Genomic DNA, 18,161 nt, shown 5'->3' with positions numbered 1-18,161 from the left:
TCCCTTTTTCTTTCAAATTATCAAAAAAATTCTGTCAAGTGCCTTTGTCATTAAGATGTTAATTGAGATTACACGTCATATAATGGAATACATACTGGGCAAAGGAAGTCAACACAGGAGAGAGGCAAACAATCCCCAAGCTAACAGTGAGGGAGATACCATAATTCTGCTGCACACCAGCCACAGAAAGCAAAATGACCAGACAATAAAGCCATTTGTTCAAGAACCATTATTTAAGATAGTTTAAATTGACCGTTTCAATGCTAGCTGTATAGTTACACAGAAGATAGTCATGAATCTGGCCAGGCCAATTATTAACACTACTGGCACACTATCAAGCCATTTTATTCTAATAAAAAAATGATTTTTCATTTCAGTATTATACTCATTCAGGAGTTAACAATATTTCATCTACTAGAAATGCTACAAGGTTTTCTATGTTTTGTAAAATTAAGCATGCTCAATAAAATAAAAAGTATAAAATACTTTTACTGAATAATTTTATACAACTTACACAATTTTTAATGTTAGTAATAAAAACAACAACATTGTTCTATTTCTTAATATTTAACAGTAATAAGACTAATTCCTGAAGACATGCACTATAATCATATAGTAGATTCTCTCATCAATATGATGGTCTTGGCATCTTAATATATTATGTTCACACTTTAAGTTTATTTAGTAAGTAACAACAGATGAAGATAACAAGAGGTTCATAAAAAAAGCAAATAACCAGTAACGATAGCATATCAACCTCATTTGTAATGACATAAATACAAACTTAAACTATGGTATCAATTTCAGTTATCCAGACCAACAAAAGGAAAGAATAAAAAAACAAACCAAAAAAAAAACCCATCCAATCTTCAGAAAATAAAATTGAGGCAATATCTACAGATGACCAGAGGGTACACAGATGGTGGTACACATACACAACTAACTGAAGTATAAACTGCAATTTTTCAAGGGCACTATAATAACGCATACCAACAATATGTTTAAATCCTTTGAATCTATCATTCCATTTCTAAAAGCTGTCTGCAAGACACAATTAAGCATGGCACAGAAAATGCCAGAGCTTTCACTGTACTACCAGTTACACTAATGATACAATTAAAACCCCTAAGAGGAAAATTAATACAGTATGGTACATCTTCCTTAAGCCCAGTAGTGTTACCTCAATGAAATTCTCCCAAGCCAGCCTTTGCTTTTCCTTTCAATAGTGTATTCTTGACAGTGGTAAAATATGTCAAACACATTTGATTGATGGAATCTTTGGGGGGGTTATTCATCTCTAATAAAACAAATGTCACAACTTTATAAAAAATAAACCTGGAAGCTCCAGCAGCAGTTTCTGTTACTGCTGCTAAGGCAAAATTAGTACTGTAACACTAATGACAACTTAATGCCACACAGACATCACAGAAGACAATATTTTAGAACCAAATTTATGCAGCAACAATAGTTACGAAGAGCAAAACATGTTATCACTTTTTTAAAAGTTAATATAGAATTTATTTAAATAATAGTTTATGGAACAATAACTAATTTTAGGGTAATTCTCTAAAAATGCTTGCCTTCAGCATGCTTACACCTTACTGTTTTCTTTCTATAAAGCACATTTATCATTGGAAAATTCTGTCATCATTTCTATCAATTAGAGTACTGGAAAGGAAGATGTAAACATATTCAAAGAAGCCACTGAACTGCTCTTAAAAAAGCCTTTGGGTCTTTAAAAATGTTTTAATAAGATCTGACCACATCAAGCACTTTATTTAGTGAACACAGAGTGCCATCCCACCCCCACCCCCCCCCACTTACTCAGGGAACCTATCATGACTTAGTACCATTTCGTACTAGAATTTCTTCTGTAAAGCAGAAACAGTCCCAAAATGAAGGATCCTCAGGTGTCATGGGAATAGCAGATGCTATCAAATCATTAAAGTTAAGAATGGTAAACTGCCTCTGGGATGGTTTAGAATCATCTTGATATGAACTCTAAGAGAGAAAAGAAACAGAAACAAAAATAGATTGCCTTGTTTTTATTTATACTTCATGTTAACTGAATGATTAGTTTTATAATTACAAAATAATTTTAGTTCAGTAATATTAAATCAAGGCTTAGGAAAATTTCTAGAATATTGTTTTTGCCCCTTATACTACTGTTACCAATGTAAAAAAGTGAGATGTGAACTTGCTTTCCAAGTTACACACAGCCACCACCTACAAAATTTGCTTAACACAGACTTAATAAGATCTGTATGCACAAAGTTTGACTCAGGATACATACATACAAGGAATCTGAAGATGTGTAGTTCTGGGAAGCAGAATTGGGCCACAGGCAAAATTTTTGAAACACTACTGATGTGTAGGCCTGCTACAACAGATGTGCTGTAACTACACAGGGATGACACTCATTCAAGAAATTATTACTAAGTACCAACAAGGCACCTGACTTCATGTGACAAGCTAATCAGAACACAGAAACATTAAAAACATTGTATAGAATTACCTTTAGGCTGCATGTAGGGGGTATATATGAAATCATAAATGAAGTTCATATTTAAAATTGGGTCAATTCCAAAATATAATTATATATAAGTAAAATAGTACAAAATCTAAACTCCAAAACACTTTCAGCACAAAGCACTTCAAATGAGGGCTATCAATTCATATTAAATACTTGAACTTCAGACATTAACAAAGTTCAGTACTTATTTATATGGCTTCTAGGCTATGCTAAAATATTGTCATCTCAATTTTACAGATGGGAAACAGAGGGTCAGGAAAAGCTGACCACACAAGTCAAAAGGTAAGCTTTGACTTACAACCTAGTTTTCCCACTATGCTGCAGAGGTTCTACTGAAAGAAGAAGTACTGAAAGCACAAACATTTAACTGACGTTGCAAAAGTGGCATATCATTATGGTGGTAACCAACCACTTTCTTACTGCATATGGGGCTTGATCCACAGGAGGAATTTCACACCTAGTAATGCAAAACTGGGTCAAAAGATCATACTGGGGACAGCACAGGCCCTCAGGGCTGAACCTACAATTGTTATGTTGAACTGTCATGTAGTGAAATTGCCTTCTATTACTTTAATGGCCATAGTACTGCTTTCCCCTTTTATCAGGAGTTTTTTTCTTTTTTCCTTTTTTCTGTAATCGGTAACAGTTAACCAACAGACTCATAACTGGTCATGTGCCAAACATAAATAACAGTGAGTGCTCAGCGAAGCCTTCTACAATAACCTCCCCTCATCTAAGGCTCAGGGAACATAAAGGAAGAGTGGACAGAAAAAAATTTAAAAGCTAGCACATGAAGAAGAAAGCTGTAAAATGCTGACTTCAAGACACGGCATGGTATTATACCCATCAACTCTTAAGACCTTCACAAAATCAAGCACATCAAAATTCCTACATGAGTAAGATAAGGGTCTCTGAAACTCCATCCTTACAGGGAGAGGTAGACAATCTACTTTGGGGATATGGCTGTCAGTAAAATAGCTCATGACTCAGTGGATCTCCCCATTCCTATATAGAGCAGCACTAACTGGACTTGAGATTATTAATAACAGCAGCAACAACAGAAACCCTACCCTAAAGCACATGAAGCTGGAAAAAAGGCAGAGTAGGGAACCAAAAAGAGAATTAGAGGTAATAGATATGATCACAATACATTCTATACACATTTAACATTTGCAATGAACATATTATTAAAATAAAGAACTATATAAATGTACTCAAAAAAGTATTCAGAGGGAGCATGAAGCTGAATAAGATGAATAACCCAAATCACACTGTCTCCTATCAAGTATCAATTCAAACATTCTAGCCTTTTCAAGATAGTCCAAGACAAAATTCAGTCTTTATTTACAAAAGAAATGCTCTGTGGATTACATCATTTTTCTAGAAGTAATAATGAAGGCGTGTGTGTGTTTGCATATAAAACAAAGGCATACATTTTGTTACTAGTATTCCACAAAGAAATTGCACACAACTACAGCTATATGTAGATTGAGTCTTGGAGTTTTCACCATTAGAAATATAAACAGATTATGACTGAAAAATACAGAAGACCAATATCATACGAAGTCTCACATAAACTCTGGAAACAATTTATAATGCTAGGAGTAAGTTTAATTTGTAACATGATTCCACTATCGACCAACCTGGTGACCTTTATATTCAATACACCCCTAATTCACCAGGAAATAAATTCTTGTTGTAACTAGGATAGTGGCGATAATGAATTTCTACTAAAAATTTGACAGTACTATCAAAACTTTACTTTGCAATGTTTAAGGGTTTCTAAATATAAGGCTAACAAGATCTTGTAAGTTTTTTGTGAGTGTATAAAATACCAGATAATTTAAAAAATTTTGATAATAAAAAACCTTGTAAACTAGAAGCTCGTGAATCAAACAAAACCCCAAGACTTCTGACCCCCTAACTCAACTAGGTAAATTAGAATTTTCTTCAAAAAGCAAAACCATCATTTAATCATTCTTATTTTTAGCAAGATTTTTAAAAGACCATAAAAGCTTACATTCTGTTGTCTAGATCCAGCAGGTTTCCTAATAGCCACTGCAACAAAATGGTGCTCATCTATTTTACTTTCCTGAAGAAAAAAAGATTAATGCAAATTATAAAACATAAATCAAGACTTCTTTTTACATTTCTAAATCTTATTTACTTTATACATACCTCTACTACCTTCCCTCCAACACACACACACACACACACACACACACACACACACACACACACACACACGCACCTCTCCTGGAACCATGTAACATGTAAGCAAGATTAAGTACTTTATTCACTAACAAAGTATATGCCTTGTTAATCTCCATTGTGACAGTGTGCTGGCTAGTTTTGTGAACTTGACACAAGCTAGAATCATCAGAGTTGAGGAAGTGCCACAATCGAGAAAATACCTCCACAAAACTGAGCTTTAGGCAAGCCTGTAAGGCATATTCTTAATGACTGATGTGGAAGGGTCCAGCTCATTGTGGGTGGTGCCATTCCTGGGTTAGGGTTCTGGGTTCTCTAAGAAAGCAGGCTGAGCAAGCCATGGGGAGCTAATAAGCAGCTCTGCTTGAGTCCCTGTCCTGACTTCTTTAGTAATGACTAAGACATGGAGGTGTAAGTCACACAAACCTTTCTCTTCCTCGCTGGCTTTTGGTCACCCTGTTTCATCACAGCAATAGTAGCCCTAACTAGGACAGTCAGTAACATTTAAAACACAAGTCCCAAGCATTCTTATTAATATATTAATACTTGTTTTTTGGGTTCTTTGTTGTTGTTTGAGACAAGGTTTCACCAAGTAACTGGCTGCTCTGTATACCAGCTGGCCTCCAATTCAGAGATCCCAAATGCTTAGGTTAAAAGCAAGCACTACTACGCCTTGTTAGGACAGAAGAGTTTTAATAATTAGATTTCTGTTATACACTTTGAATCTATTCATAATCAAGACAGACATACACTCATAACTGCTCACATTCTTCTTGTAAATATTAGGAACATCACAGATTCCTCATACATATAAATATGCAAAGTCTTAGCTATAACAATTACAACAAATTTCTTACCTCAAAAGCCCATTCTTTTTCTTCTTCCCCATCCAAGAACAAACGTGTTTCCTTATAAACCTGGCCTATATCCAAGTTTAATGGAGATATATCAAATTCAAGCCTCTGCATTTCAAATCCCAATCCAACACCAATAGCTTTTATGAAGCTTTCTTTTAGTGCCTACAAGGAAAATGGACATTTTTCTCTTGAAGTATTCAATAACTAAAACTTTTCATAACACAAATACAATACATTTGCATTTCTAACCATGTTTTTATTTTTTCCTTTGCTTTGTTCATTATAACATAATTGGAAACAAATAATGCTAGTAGTATTCAGATAAATTATTTGTTATGATATCTCAAATGTAAACTATAATGACCAAATAGTGCCATCCTCAACAGGTTGCTAAAAGAATTAACTAAACTATAAAGACACTGAAGTGACATCTTCTGTTAATTAAGGCTCATATGCATCAGTTTAATGCAGAACATATTATCATGAGTAAATAAAACTTTAGCTTTAAAAATAAGCTATCTTCTAATTGCACATTACAGGTTAAATTTTCTCAAAATAAATGGTATAACAATATAATATAAATAATAAAAAATATCAAAGTTCTCAAGGAATTTGTCCATTTAAATAAAGCATTGTATGATAGTATCAGGAAACCAAGTCTTTCATGCTTATTTCTAGCGAAGACAAGGAAATTATTATACATTATTACTGTTAAAATCACAAAAAAATTATACCCAGTGCCGGTAAAACATATCCAGCTGAGTCCATTCATTACTAAAACTTCTGATTGTATCCCACTCCTTGTTGGTAAACTTTCTTTTCATAATATGAAAGAATTCTGGAATAGAACCACGACCTGTCAAATCAAAGAATATAAAAATAGTCATTCTATTCAAAAGGGAAAAACAGAATTTAATAAGCTATTTATCACTGAAGCTACTGAAGAGCACTTAAAAAGGAAAGTCAATTTATACAGGCAATAATTCTAAAAGAGGCTGAAATGTAGTTCAGTGGTAGAATGCAAGCCTGGCATATGCAAGACCCTGAAATGAATTCCTACTACCATAAACATCAAAAACAATAAGAAATACTCTTACATAAAATATCAGCATATCAAAATTAGGTAGGTATTAAAAATAACTCACCATGACAACCATGGGTTAACCTAGAAGAGTTTAATACGAGTTCATGAAATTGTGAATTAAGTAATTAAGCAGAAAAAGAACATTTTTTTCAAAAGATGCTCCCAAAAACTTAATACTTGGAAGTCAAACTTGTTATAAATATTAAACAAGTAAAACAAAATTTCTTATATCTGACCAAATACTTTGCAGAAAACCAAAACAAAATTTCTATGCTATATTTGGTTTTTAAATTTTTAACCTATTCCCTAGGGGGAAAAGAAAATAACTGTCTTATAATAGCTTGCAACTAGAAGTCAGTTAAACAATGCACACTGTTTAACCAAATACCTCTCCCATAGTGAGTCAGGGAAGAAAACATTACAAATCAGTTCTTGTGCAAAGATGTTTATGGATCCCCTGCGCTCCCACTTCAAAAATAGATCCTTTCTGCTTAACCCACAAATATGTAGTGCTTCAGACTGCAACAATGATTCTCATTTATTTTCAAGCACTGAAATATTATAATGTGATTTTTAGAGTCCTATAACAGGGAAATATTACCATTTGGGGACGTGGATGGAACTTTTTAGTAATCTAAAGCTCATTTTCACCTTACTAAGAATTACTAGAGCATTTCAATAAAAACTAGTTCATTCACCGATTCTGGCCTTTACTAGCTTCATAAATACCATCCCAGAGAAAGCCTTAAAAAAAAGTTAAGAAGCAGAAGAGATGGCTCAATGGGTAGCTTGCTTAGCAAGCATAGGAACCTGAGTTTCAATCCTCAGCCCCTGTGAAAAACAGGCAAGTATAGCAGTCACCAGTGTCTGTAAGCCCAACGCTGGGGGAAAAAGCACCTGTCAGGGTAAAGGAGTGAGAAGAAGCTGATCCCAGGAACTCAATGACCAGTATCCAGGTTTAGTCAAGTGACCATGTCAAAAAACATTAAGGTGGAAAGTGACAGAAGAACACACCTGATGGCAACCTCTGGCCTCCAAATTCTCTCTCCCCTCTCTCCTCTCTCCTCTCTCCTCTCTCTCTCTCTCTCTCTCTCTCTCTTTCTCTCATACACACATACACACACACACACACACACACACCATCCAAAACCACAAAATTAAAAGAGAAACATTTTTTTAATTAACTCTGGCATAAGTAGCATATATAAAATCAAGAGAGAAACACTTTAACTTGGATTTGGAATATTTCATTCTTTGTATAAAACTAGTTTTAATGGTGTAATAAACAAAACTCATAAATTTAAGATAAGCCTGTTTTTACCATGTCATTTTGTCTGTTTTTTTAAAGTTTTCCACTTAGAACCTACAAGAATTCCTTTAATTTTTACCTAAGTATAAAGGCAATCAGATAAAAAAAATAGGAATATATTAAACTATTAACATACAAGGAAGTCAAACAATGATATAAATCATTACTTAAGCCTAAAAAAATATCAATGACTATAGTTTGCCAAATATTAAAGCAGAAGATAAACAGCAAACAATGGGAAGTCCATAAATACTTAACTAAAGGCCAGCAGCACCACCCTGTGGTTTAATAGGGGAAAGTGCATTAGCCAAGTATTTTTTTATTCCACTTTACATAGGAAATTAGAAGAAAAACTATTAGGCAATCCCAAAAGAAAAACAAATTTGTCCCTCAAAATATCAGCATAATTACTGAGCATACATGCAGAAAAATTCTTAACACTACTTGTCTATACTGATGTCTACTATAATAATCATCCTACTGAATATTAAAAACATGTAAAAAAAGGTGAAAGACTGGAAAACATGTGAACTCTCAGTTAAGTTTAGAAAAACTTGATCCTTCTTAAGCGTTTAATTAAAGGAGTAGTTATTAAAGGATAATGTCAGTTACTAACTTGTTCTATGTAATCAAGATCACACAACTAAAAAATTGTTGTAAACATAATAACCCAAAACAAAAATCATCAACAGAACCCTTAGCTACTATTCTAGACTTATCAAAAAACATTCTAATGTACTACCAGAACATCAGAGCCCATCTACATCACTCTCAAACAGGGTCTCCAGTACTCCATGTAATAGAATAGCATCTCAGTTAATACTCACCATTCAACTATGAAGAAAGTTCAAAATTAGCAAAGTGCATACCACCAAATCATGGAAAACTGAGTTCAGCCATTAGAACCCACATGAAAATTCTAAGTGTGGCTGTATGGCCTGGAGTACCACTGCTGAGGAGGAGAATGGAGGAACCCTAAGGCTCACAATGGCTAACCACTGTAGCTTAATTGTTGAGCTACAGATTTAAAAGATTCTGTTTCAAGAAGACTGGTGACATTTCAGAGGGAAACATCAGCTGTGGGTTGCTGTCTGGCCTCCATACATAATATTGGCACCATAAGCATACATATACAAAAACTCAAATAAGCTGGGCGGTGGTGGCGCACGCCTTTAATCCCAGCACTCGGGAGGCAGAGGCAGGCAGATCTCTGTGAGTTCGAGGCCAGCCTGGTCTACAAGAGCTAGTTCCAGGGCAGGAACCAAAAAGCTACGGAGAAACCCTGTCTCGAAAATCCAAAAACTCAAACAATAAAATTATTCACGCTTCTCAAAGACTATGGGAGCTACTTAGCAAAGGTGGAGGGATAAGCAATGTCTATCTAACTAGAAGCAATAAAAGAGCAGCATGGACAGAAAACGATGATCAAAAAAAAAAAACAGAAGGAAATGAGAAATGGTAGATGCCTACGAAGGGAAAGCAGAAAAGAACAAGATAACATGGTTATGTTCAGGAGTTTTGATTCTATTATATGTGTAATGAGAATTTACTTCACAATTTTAAAACTGATGTCCATATCTCAAAATCACTCAGCTCTGTCTGGAGAATCACTTAGGAATGTATACTAATACTGAGGAGGAAAGAATGTGAGAGGAAACAAGAAATAGGCTGTGACTCTTTAGTAATATCCGGGCCTATTTTATACCAACTACACTTAATTTATACTTATAATCCAATAGCTCCTCTAGAGATCAATTCCTATAACAACATCTATTTTGGGATGTGTGTCAGATAAGGTCTTGCAATGTAGTTCAGGATGAGTTTATTATAAACTCATAATCAGTCTGCTTCTACTTCCAGAAGTACGGAGAATACAGATGTGTGTTAGTACAACTAGCAACAGTCATTTTTAATTAATTATTTAAAATTAGAATTGCTTCTCAAAATATTAACTTATTTTTATATACATCTAAAGTATTTTATAATAAATTCATACATGAAAATGAAAACCATGCAATTAGAATTCTTACTTCTTCTCAAACTTTATTTTGTAAATACTGCCAAATTGAACAATTCATAAAACTATCTTCTTTACACCCAAATCCCCAAACATTTTTAACAGTAAATGAAAATTAGGAAATGAGGACAAAACTTGACCAGGCAAACAACATTCTCCCTAAGCATTGGAATTTCCACAACTTGTGCTAGGATCTCAAAGTCTAAATCTACTTAGGAAATGAGCTGTACTTAGCCACCATAGGTAATATGAAAAATGACTTCTCACATTATATCTGACATTATTGACACAAAATGTAGATAATAGAATTGCCTCTTTCGATATGCTAATGGTACTCCTCTAAGGTGACTATATCTCAAGAGTTAACAATGCTTGGTAAAGAGTAGTTTCCCTTCTATTCAACACTACATCTTCCATCTTTTAACAAGACTGAAGAATATTCCTTGATCAGCTGCTTCACCTATCCTGGTCTAATAAATCACCAGAGAAGCAAACTGGTGTTTATTTCGTCTTCACTTAGAAAGGATGATCCAATCACAATTTGAAAATCAGTCAGATGGTAATGACCCTAGTCCCAACAGAATGTATCTCTTCCTTGTGATACTGAGCATCTAAACTTTGAGCCAAATAAACCGTGAAGGGAAAGGCTTTAATCAAACTTGCTGGGGGTCAAAGATTTAATAAAGCATTAGCAGAATTTTCAACTTCTGCTCAACTACCTTCTCACCATTAAAAACTTCAATTAGTAATGGCTTAACATTGCATGAAATCAGTTGTAAAATCTGTTTGTTTCCAGGCAGACACTGTTTATTAGTAAAGACTTATTCAGTACTGACCACAGTTAACACTGCACGAAACTGGTTGTAAAATCTGTTTATTTCTAGGCAGACAGTGTCTTGTGCTGTCTTCCTTCTCAATGTTAGTGGCCTCTCCACTAACTTCTAGTTAGAGGAAAAGCTAGTGTGAAGATTTCCCCTCTTCATCCTGACTCCTTTGCAGTAGCAGTTAATTTTGAATAAGGCTTCTATAATACCAGGTCATTTCTCTGGAGTTGCGTTTCAATAAAGTTAGTTACCTTGAAAATTCATGTTGAAATTTACTTGCAAAATACAACAGTATCGGAAGGCCATAGGTGCACCACCTTCATGAATAAATCAATTTTTATCCCAGTCCTCTGAATTTCCCTGAACCCAGAAAAATGAGCCTAAATAAATTTTTTTCTTTGTAAACCAGCCTCAGGTATTCTGCAACAGCAAGAAAAAAAGAAATATGCCAAGAAAAATGTGTGCATGTATATAGAGACAACGTAGCTGTAGGTGGTTAAAATGGTGTAGTAACTATAGAAATTAAGCATGGCAAGTGTCTACACTTACAAGCATTCTGGTCTACAATTGTCTAATAGTTAAGATCTGAGACATAACTCACTTTACTACGACATAAAAATGAATCATTACCTGGGAAACTAGTCTTCATTATATCAATGCCAACTTGTAACTCAGGTTCTGCGGCAAGAACTGCAAAGTCCCCTTGATGAGAGATATTAAAGTTGAAATTGGGATAGGGATTCAAAGAGTCTTTTGCAAGAACCGGCTTTCCTTTTGAAGTTCTTTGCAGACGAATATGATCCCAAGGGATATTCAATTTCTCTGCAACTAATTTCCTTATCATCAAACGACCGGCCTGTTAAAAGACATAAAAACCCACGGTACATACTGTGTATTTGGTAACTTCCAAGCTTTTAACTTTTAAAGCATACGCATTACTAAACAAACGATTACTACGGACTCCACTTTTAAGTGGACGGCCCTCCCCAGGCAACATCCCGGGGGAGGAGTCAGTGGTGAGAGCCCCAGGCCTCAAACACAAAGGCGGAAGCAGGTGGCGCACGCCAGAGCCCCCACCCGGCTGGCGACTCCTGCCCGCCCAAAGCCGCAGGCCTCGAGTACCATGGCCGCCTTGGCGTCCCGGGCAAACACGAACTGGCCAATGCGTTCCTTCTCCTCGGGCTGGATCGACCGCACCGCCAGCAGCCATTCGGCTCGACTCGGCAGCCAGGTGCCACAGGAGAAGGCCCAGCGAACGCCCTCCATGGACGGCACCACGCAGAGCCTCTTGGCTGGGAACACCATGCGCCTCACAGCAACTGCCGCTCTCCAGCCGCTGGCGCGAGCGGGGCTGACCAAGGCCTCCACCTCCTTTCTGGCGTCCGCACAAAGAAGTTGGGCGCCTGACTGTGACGTATCCACAGCCTCCCCTGGAGCAGACGGGCGCTGGGCGTGGCCTTGTGATGCTCCGCCCCCAACCCGAAGGTCGCGTCGGGAAGAGGGCAGGGCTGATGGGGGCGGTGTCGGCGAGAGGCGGCTCCGAGTTCCGCCGCATAGCGTGACGTCTGGTGAACGCGGCTCCGGAGCCGCGGAGAGGGCGGGACCAAGGCCTCCCAGTACCGTTAGGCCACTCACAGTGGAGGACGAGCTAACAGGACAGCCGCACGAGCCAACCACAGCCGGAGCTCTCAGGCTGGACCTGGGTGGAGACTTCAGGCACTGCGGTTGCAGGTGGGTGAGCTGCGGGGGTCTGAGAAAGAGGGCAGTGGCGTCTTCTGGCGGTGCAAGGGGCCTGCGACCCCCGGCCTCGGTGCAGCCCGTGGGCGCTCCGAAAAGGGAGGGTGTACAGTGAGGAATCTGCTGCCCCGGGAGTTGTGCATGGCGAAACGACCCTCCCCGTACTTCCCTATTACCCCAAGGCCTCCGAGAGCCGCCTGGGTGCAGGCCTTTTTACTTTCACACGAGTCCCGCAAGAGTTCAAGTCACGGCTCCTTGCATCTTAAGTCCGCATGCTGTTCTTAGACATGATACAAAGTCACAGGGGTGCTTTCCTGTTTCCTTGGTTACTCTCATAAATAGATGTTGTCGGCTCTTCTGTGAACGTACACTTGAGCAGAGACTTCCCGGAGTTCGAGTCCAAGGAAAAGTTGATCTCTGGAGATGAATATGGACGCTGCATTTGATGGTAGATAGGTGCCATGCTGATTCAGCTTATCCCCTGTTAGGACTATTGCTTAAGACTAGCCTCTCCGCCGACGCAAATAATTCCAACCATACCAAATTAGACCGAATGCCCATGTTTAGTGCATTGTTTTTGGGTGGCTCCGGGAAAGCATGGAGAGGGGAAGAGAGGAAACAGGTGACCACGTGAAACAAGGAGACCACATCTTAATTCTCTGGGGGGCAGTTTAAGTAGCCTGTGGGAGTGGACTTGACCTTCCCTGGAGAGGTGGGCTATGATATTCCAGACTCTCTGTATAAAGGGGTGTTAGGAAACTGGGGTGATGTTTTTGACCAAACATTTGTAATATTATAATGGGAGCCTCATCCCAGGCCCTGGAATCCGTCTTTGGAATAGTGGGCAGGAAACTCCATTTCAAGCCCCCTCCCCTGGGAGTTGCCGTAGTCCATACTTCACTCCAAGAAAGCCTGCCAAATGGTGACCCCCAGGGAGGGTCAAGAAAGCCCGCAGTCTAGTTTGGTCTGATTGGAATTATTTACATTGGCAGAGAGGCTCATCTTAAGAAATATTCCTAACATCCCCCTTAAGACTGCCAGGAAGGATCTGGAAAGGCCAGCAGTACTCTAATCTACACAACCACTGCCTATTAGTTATGTACTCTTGAAGATGGCTTTAGTCTGATCCTACTTGTTCCCATTAACATTTTTGTGATACGACATGCCCCCTCGACTTGGGATTTTTGGAGTATGTACTTACAGACTGTACTATCTTGATACAGCATCTTGCCTGCTAAAAGCATGAATGGGATGCTATTTAAGAATTGAAGAGAGCTCACAATGCGACACGGTATCTGCAGCATACAGAAAAAGCTACAGTAAGCAATGTGAGGATGAATAGATAAGTAAGCAAGAACTAAAGCCCATGACAGTAAATATAATTCACTTATATTTCTGCTTTGCGTCTTATGTAATTAAGCATCGTATTGCAGTGTATCATTGCATGTGTTTTTAATGATAGTGTGGGCAGCTTGAGTAGGGCTAAACAGGAACATGACTAGGTTCATCAGGACTGGAAATGATGGAACTAGAGTATTGTCAAACATATTTTTCTGGATAAGGAGTAGAAAAATACAGTGGTACCTAGGGGAGAATAAGAAGTCAAGGGATGGACTATTCTTATTTTGTTTGATGTGATTTTAAAGAGGAGAGTTCTGGAATATGCATGCTATGAAAAGTGTCTTTTATTGGGTGTGGGTTCACAAGGTCAATGAAATAAAGAAGACACAGAGGCTCTCTGGAATGAATTTTTAGCCTTCCCAGCTGCAAGTGGGTCTCTGGCAAACTTAACCCTGCTGCTTTGCAAAGGGCTTTTTTTATTGTTATACAATTCACACCTTAAGTAAGTTAATTTCTATATACTAAAACCTCTTACCTATGCCCCCCAAAGAGACAATGCCAATGCAAGTTCCCAAAAATCACAGGACAGTCTCAGTTTGCTGAGTTCTCCTGTAACCAGATTTTGCATAGGCTTTAATCCCTTCAAAAACTCTCAGATAAGATTTACATACTTCAAACAAAAGGTAGCAGTCACAAAAGACAGATCAAGGCTAATACTAATATTTCAGAATCAAATCAGCTACATAACTCTGCAGAAACTCCCCACAGTGTCTAGCAGAGAAAGAAAATTTGTGTGTATACTGTAGAGCTAGAGGGCTGATTACCATTCTAGCCAACACTTCAGAGTCGTGGATACTGTTGCTTTTTATCATGTCCCTGGGCTAAAGATACAGCTTAGTAGGAAATGTCTAGCTCTTTGTTGTCATACATTTTTAAAATGCCTTGCACAATAATAACTACTCTGTAAATATACTAACAAATAACCTTCCTTCAACTTATCTGTCACTTATGAACTAGAAATGTTCTATGAATGACAATAGCACCAAAATACTGCCATGTTTTTAGTCAGTGGTTCTTGATGTTAGAATCACAGCTATTTTACCTGCTCTCTGCCATCTCTGTCTCCTGGGAATTGTACTGGCCACCTATAATTTTCTAAAACTCGCTTTTCACTTGAGGGCTTTATATATTTTCTCCCACCAGTGATTTAACTTTCCGTCATTTAGGTCTCAACAAGCATATCCACAAAAAGGCTGTAGTGTGTAGTTGATGACAGCAAGGGCTCCAGACTCTTACTATCTGGGTTTACATTCCAGCTTTCCACTTACTCACTGTATGTGACTTGGATTAGTACTTGAATTAGCAAAACTTCATTTCCCCATCTATAAAGTTAGGGATAATAATAGTATTTGCTTTATATAAGTAGCTAGAGAGTTAAAAAGGATACAAGACATGCAAAGCAAGTGGCAGCACATCCTCACTGGAAGATGAAAGGAAGGAAGGAAGGAAAGAGAAGGAAAGAGAAGGAAAGAAGTAGTGTAGTAATAGGAGCGGCGGGGCTGCGTCCCCAACACCCCAGCCACCTGGCTAGCTTATGCCCCAAAATAATTACACAGACACTGTATTCTTTTAAACACTGCTTGGCCCATTTCTATCTAGCCTCTTCTAGGCTAATTCTCACATATTAATTTAGCCAATTTCTAATCATCTATGTAGCACCGGTCTTACCTGGAAGATTCTAGCCTACGTCCATCCTGGGTCGGAGCTTCATCGCGTGTGTCTTCCTGGGAGCGGGGAGCATGGTGTCTCTCTGAGGCGTCTGCCCCCGAGAGGAGAGCTGTCGAGTCTCTGAGCTCACTTCCTCGTCCTCCCAGCATTTTGTTCTGTTTACTCCTCCCACCTATGTTTTAACCTATGAGGGCCAGCCAAGCAGTTTCTTTATTTTTTTAACCAATGACCTGCTTCCATCAGAAGTAGGAAAGAAGGAAAGAAGGAAGGAGGGAAAGAAGAAGGAAGGAAGGAAGGAAGAAAATATGATGGGGAGAGTCTTCTGGCTTGTGTTAATTTCATTGGTTAAATAAAGAGACTGCCTTGGCCCTTTAATAGGACATAAAATTAGGTAGGCGGAGTAAACAGAACAGAAGGCTGGGAGAAAGAAGCTGAGTCAAGGAGTCGCCATGATTCTCCTACCGGACACAGACGCAGGTAAGACACCTCGTGGTGTTACAGGGATATTAGAAATGGGTTAGATCAATATGTAAGAGCTAGCCAATAAGAGGTTGGAACTAATGGGCCAGGCAGTGTTTAAAAGAATACAGTTTCCATATAATTATTTTGGGTATAAAGCTAGCTGTGCAGGCGGCGGGTGTCGGGAAAGTAGCCTGCCACACAACAGAAATAAATGCAGGAAGTATAGTTGTATTTCTGCCATATTCTCCAAAACAGCTCTAGTTCCTACTCAGTACTTGTGATGGTTGTTCTTGGTTGTCAACTTAAGTACATCTGGATTGAGCTACAACCCAGAAATGGAGGGCACACCTGTGAGACATTTTCTGCTTGGTTTAAAGTGAGTGAATCAACTTCTTGTCGGGATGTTTGAGGCAGGAAGACATGCACCTTTGATCTAGATATTGGTATTGAGTCAGAAAGATGCACGCCTTTAATTTTAGTCTTAAGGTGGGAAGACAGCCCTTTAATGTACTTCATACCTGCTTCTGGATGCTTATATAAGGACACAGAAGAAGGAAGCTTTTGCTCTTTGCCCATTTGCCTTCACCTTACTTGCATGTCCATTCCTTCACTGGCATCAGAGAATAGTTCTTTGGGGATTCCAGCATATCCAGAAGACCAACTGACACCTCCAGCTTGTGGGACTGAGCTTTCTTGGTACTGTAAAATGGGATGAGTGAGGACCATGACAGGTGATAGAATATACCATGCAGAGAGAGCCTGAGTATGGAGATAAAGGGAAAGGGAAGGAAAGAGAAAATGGAGAGACAAGGAGGGAGGAGGTGAGAAGCCGAGAGATCTGCATCTTCAGAAGAATGATCTGGAAGTGAAAGTGGGCAGAGCTTGACTCCTACAGGAATCTTTGCACCTGAGCACAAGCCAGGACCCTGGGCTGGCCAGAATACAGCCTGGGTACATTCTGTCAGATGACAGGCCAGACCAGCATAATGCCTGAATTCTAACATTTGGACTTCCCATTCACAGCTAGCCATTGTTGGATTAGCTGGACTGCAGCCTGTAAGTCAATCCAATAAATGACAGTTATGACATATTTTATGTATATATTGCAAATGTAATATGTTATGCATCATGTATATATTATACATATAATATATAACATATACATATAATGTATATATTATGTAGATAATATATCATATATGTACACATTACATATATTAGAGAGAGAGAGAATCATTCCCTAAGTTCTCTGACTCTAAAGAACCCTGACTAATACAGTACTTTTGTTAACTAACTTCTATGATAAACTCCATATTTACATCCCAATGACTGGAGGCTCTAGTCAAACAAAGCCCAGATGAGGTTAAACCCAGCCTAGCTTTAATTAATTTTACTTATTTCAGGTAGCATGTGCATGCTTTTATGTTACTACTTTATAACAAGAATTTGTTGTTAAGCCTAATTCTTTAGCTTTTAAATTTTTAAAATGATTATTGTAATTTCAGTATAGTCTGTTTGAAAGTTACTTCCATAACCACTTACCATATGTGTTCTTCCGCATAGTAGTTAATGATAAAGGAATAGCACATAGTGTATGAATTTGGAATCTGGCTTTAAGAGGCAACATAGAGTGATCCTTATATATAGGAAGTTGATGTACAGTATTGCCAATTAAAGCTCAGCCTGCTATATTTAGTGAGTTCTTCCAGATGCCTCTGGCTGTTCTATCTTAATTACAGTAAAAACCTAAACCATATTGTGAAGTTGGTAATTTTTTAGCTGTACCCCCTCAAGTGGATCTGGTGAAGAAAACTGGGGGATATGTATGAGTGTTTGACACCAGATATACGGAAAAGGGATGCAGTAAAGAAACTGCTGACATAAGTACTCTGCAGTGTGCTCAAGGGGAAAGTGATTTTTTTGGTCTGTTTTGTTTTGTTTTGTTTTGTTTGTGTGTTTTTGTTTCTTATTGTGCATAAGCCTTTAATCCCAGCACTCGGGAGGCAGAGGCAGGCAGATCTCTGTGAGTTCGAGACCAGCCTGGTCTACAGAGCTAGT

The 18,161-nt window shown here is 38.2% G+C and overlaps 2 protein-coding genes across 6 annotated transcripts in view; one reads left to right on the top strand and one right to left on the bottom strand.

Annotated features, from left to right (window-relative positions):
• Positions 1-218: 218 nt before the first annotated feature.
• On the bottom strand, positions 219-12,272 carry Aasdhppt (aminoadipate-semialdehyde dehydrogenase-phosphopantetheinyl transferase). Its single transcript, XM_005371701.3, has 6 exons — positions 11,958-12,272; positions 11,466-11,691; positions 6,336-6,457; positions 5,602-5,763; positions 4,554-4,625; positions 219-2,001 (listed from the first exon to the last, which is right to left on the bottom strand). The coding sequence occupies exons 1-6, from the start codon at positions 12,138-12,140 to the stop codon at positions 1,837-1,839; spliced, it is 930 nt and encodes a 309-aa protein (XP_005371758.1). The 5' UTR covers positions 12,141-12,272; the 3' UTR covers positions 219-1,836.
• A 119-nt stretch (positions 12,273-12,391) lies between these two features.
• Kbtbd3 (kelch repeat and BTB domain containing 3) overlaps positions 12,392-18,161 on the top strand; it is a 48,411-nt gene continuing 42,641 nt past the window's right edge. The window contains exon 1 of one of the 5 annotated variants that reach the window (XM_005371700.3): positions 12,392-12,566. The gene's annotated coding sequence lies outside the window, so the exon portion shown is untranslated. The other 4 variants (XM_005371699.3, XM_026778286.1, XM_026778285.1 and 1 more) reach the window with 4 other exon arrangements.

Source organism: Microtus ochrogaster, unplaced genomic scaffold (assembly GCF_000317375.1).
Source record: "Microtus ochrogaster isolate Prairie Vole_2 unplaced genomic scaffold, MicOch1.0 UNK122, whole genome shotgun sequence".
NCBI classification, from domain to species: Eukaryota; Metazoa; Chordata; class Mammalia; order Rodentia; family Cricetidae; genus Microtus; species Microtus ochrogaster.
The sequence above is the reverse complement of the archived record's forward strand: the minus strand, read 5'-3'. Positions and strand labels throughout refer to the sequence as shown.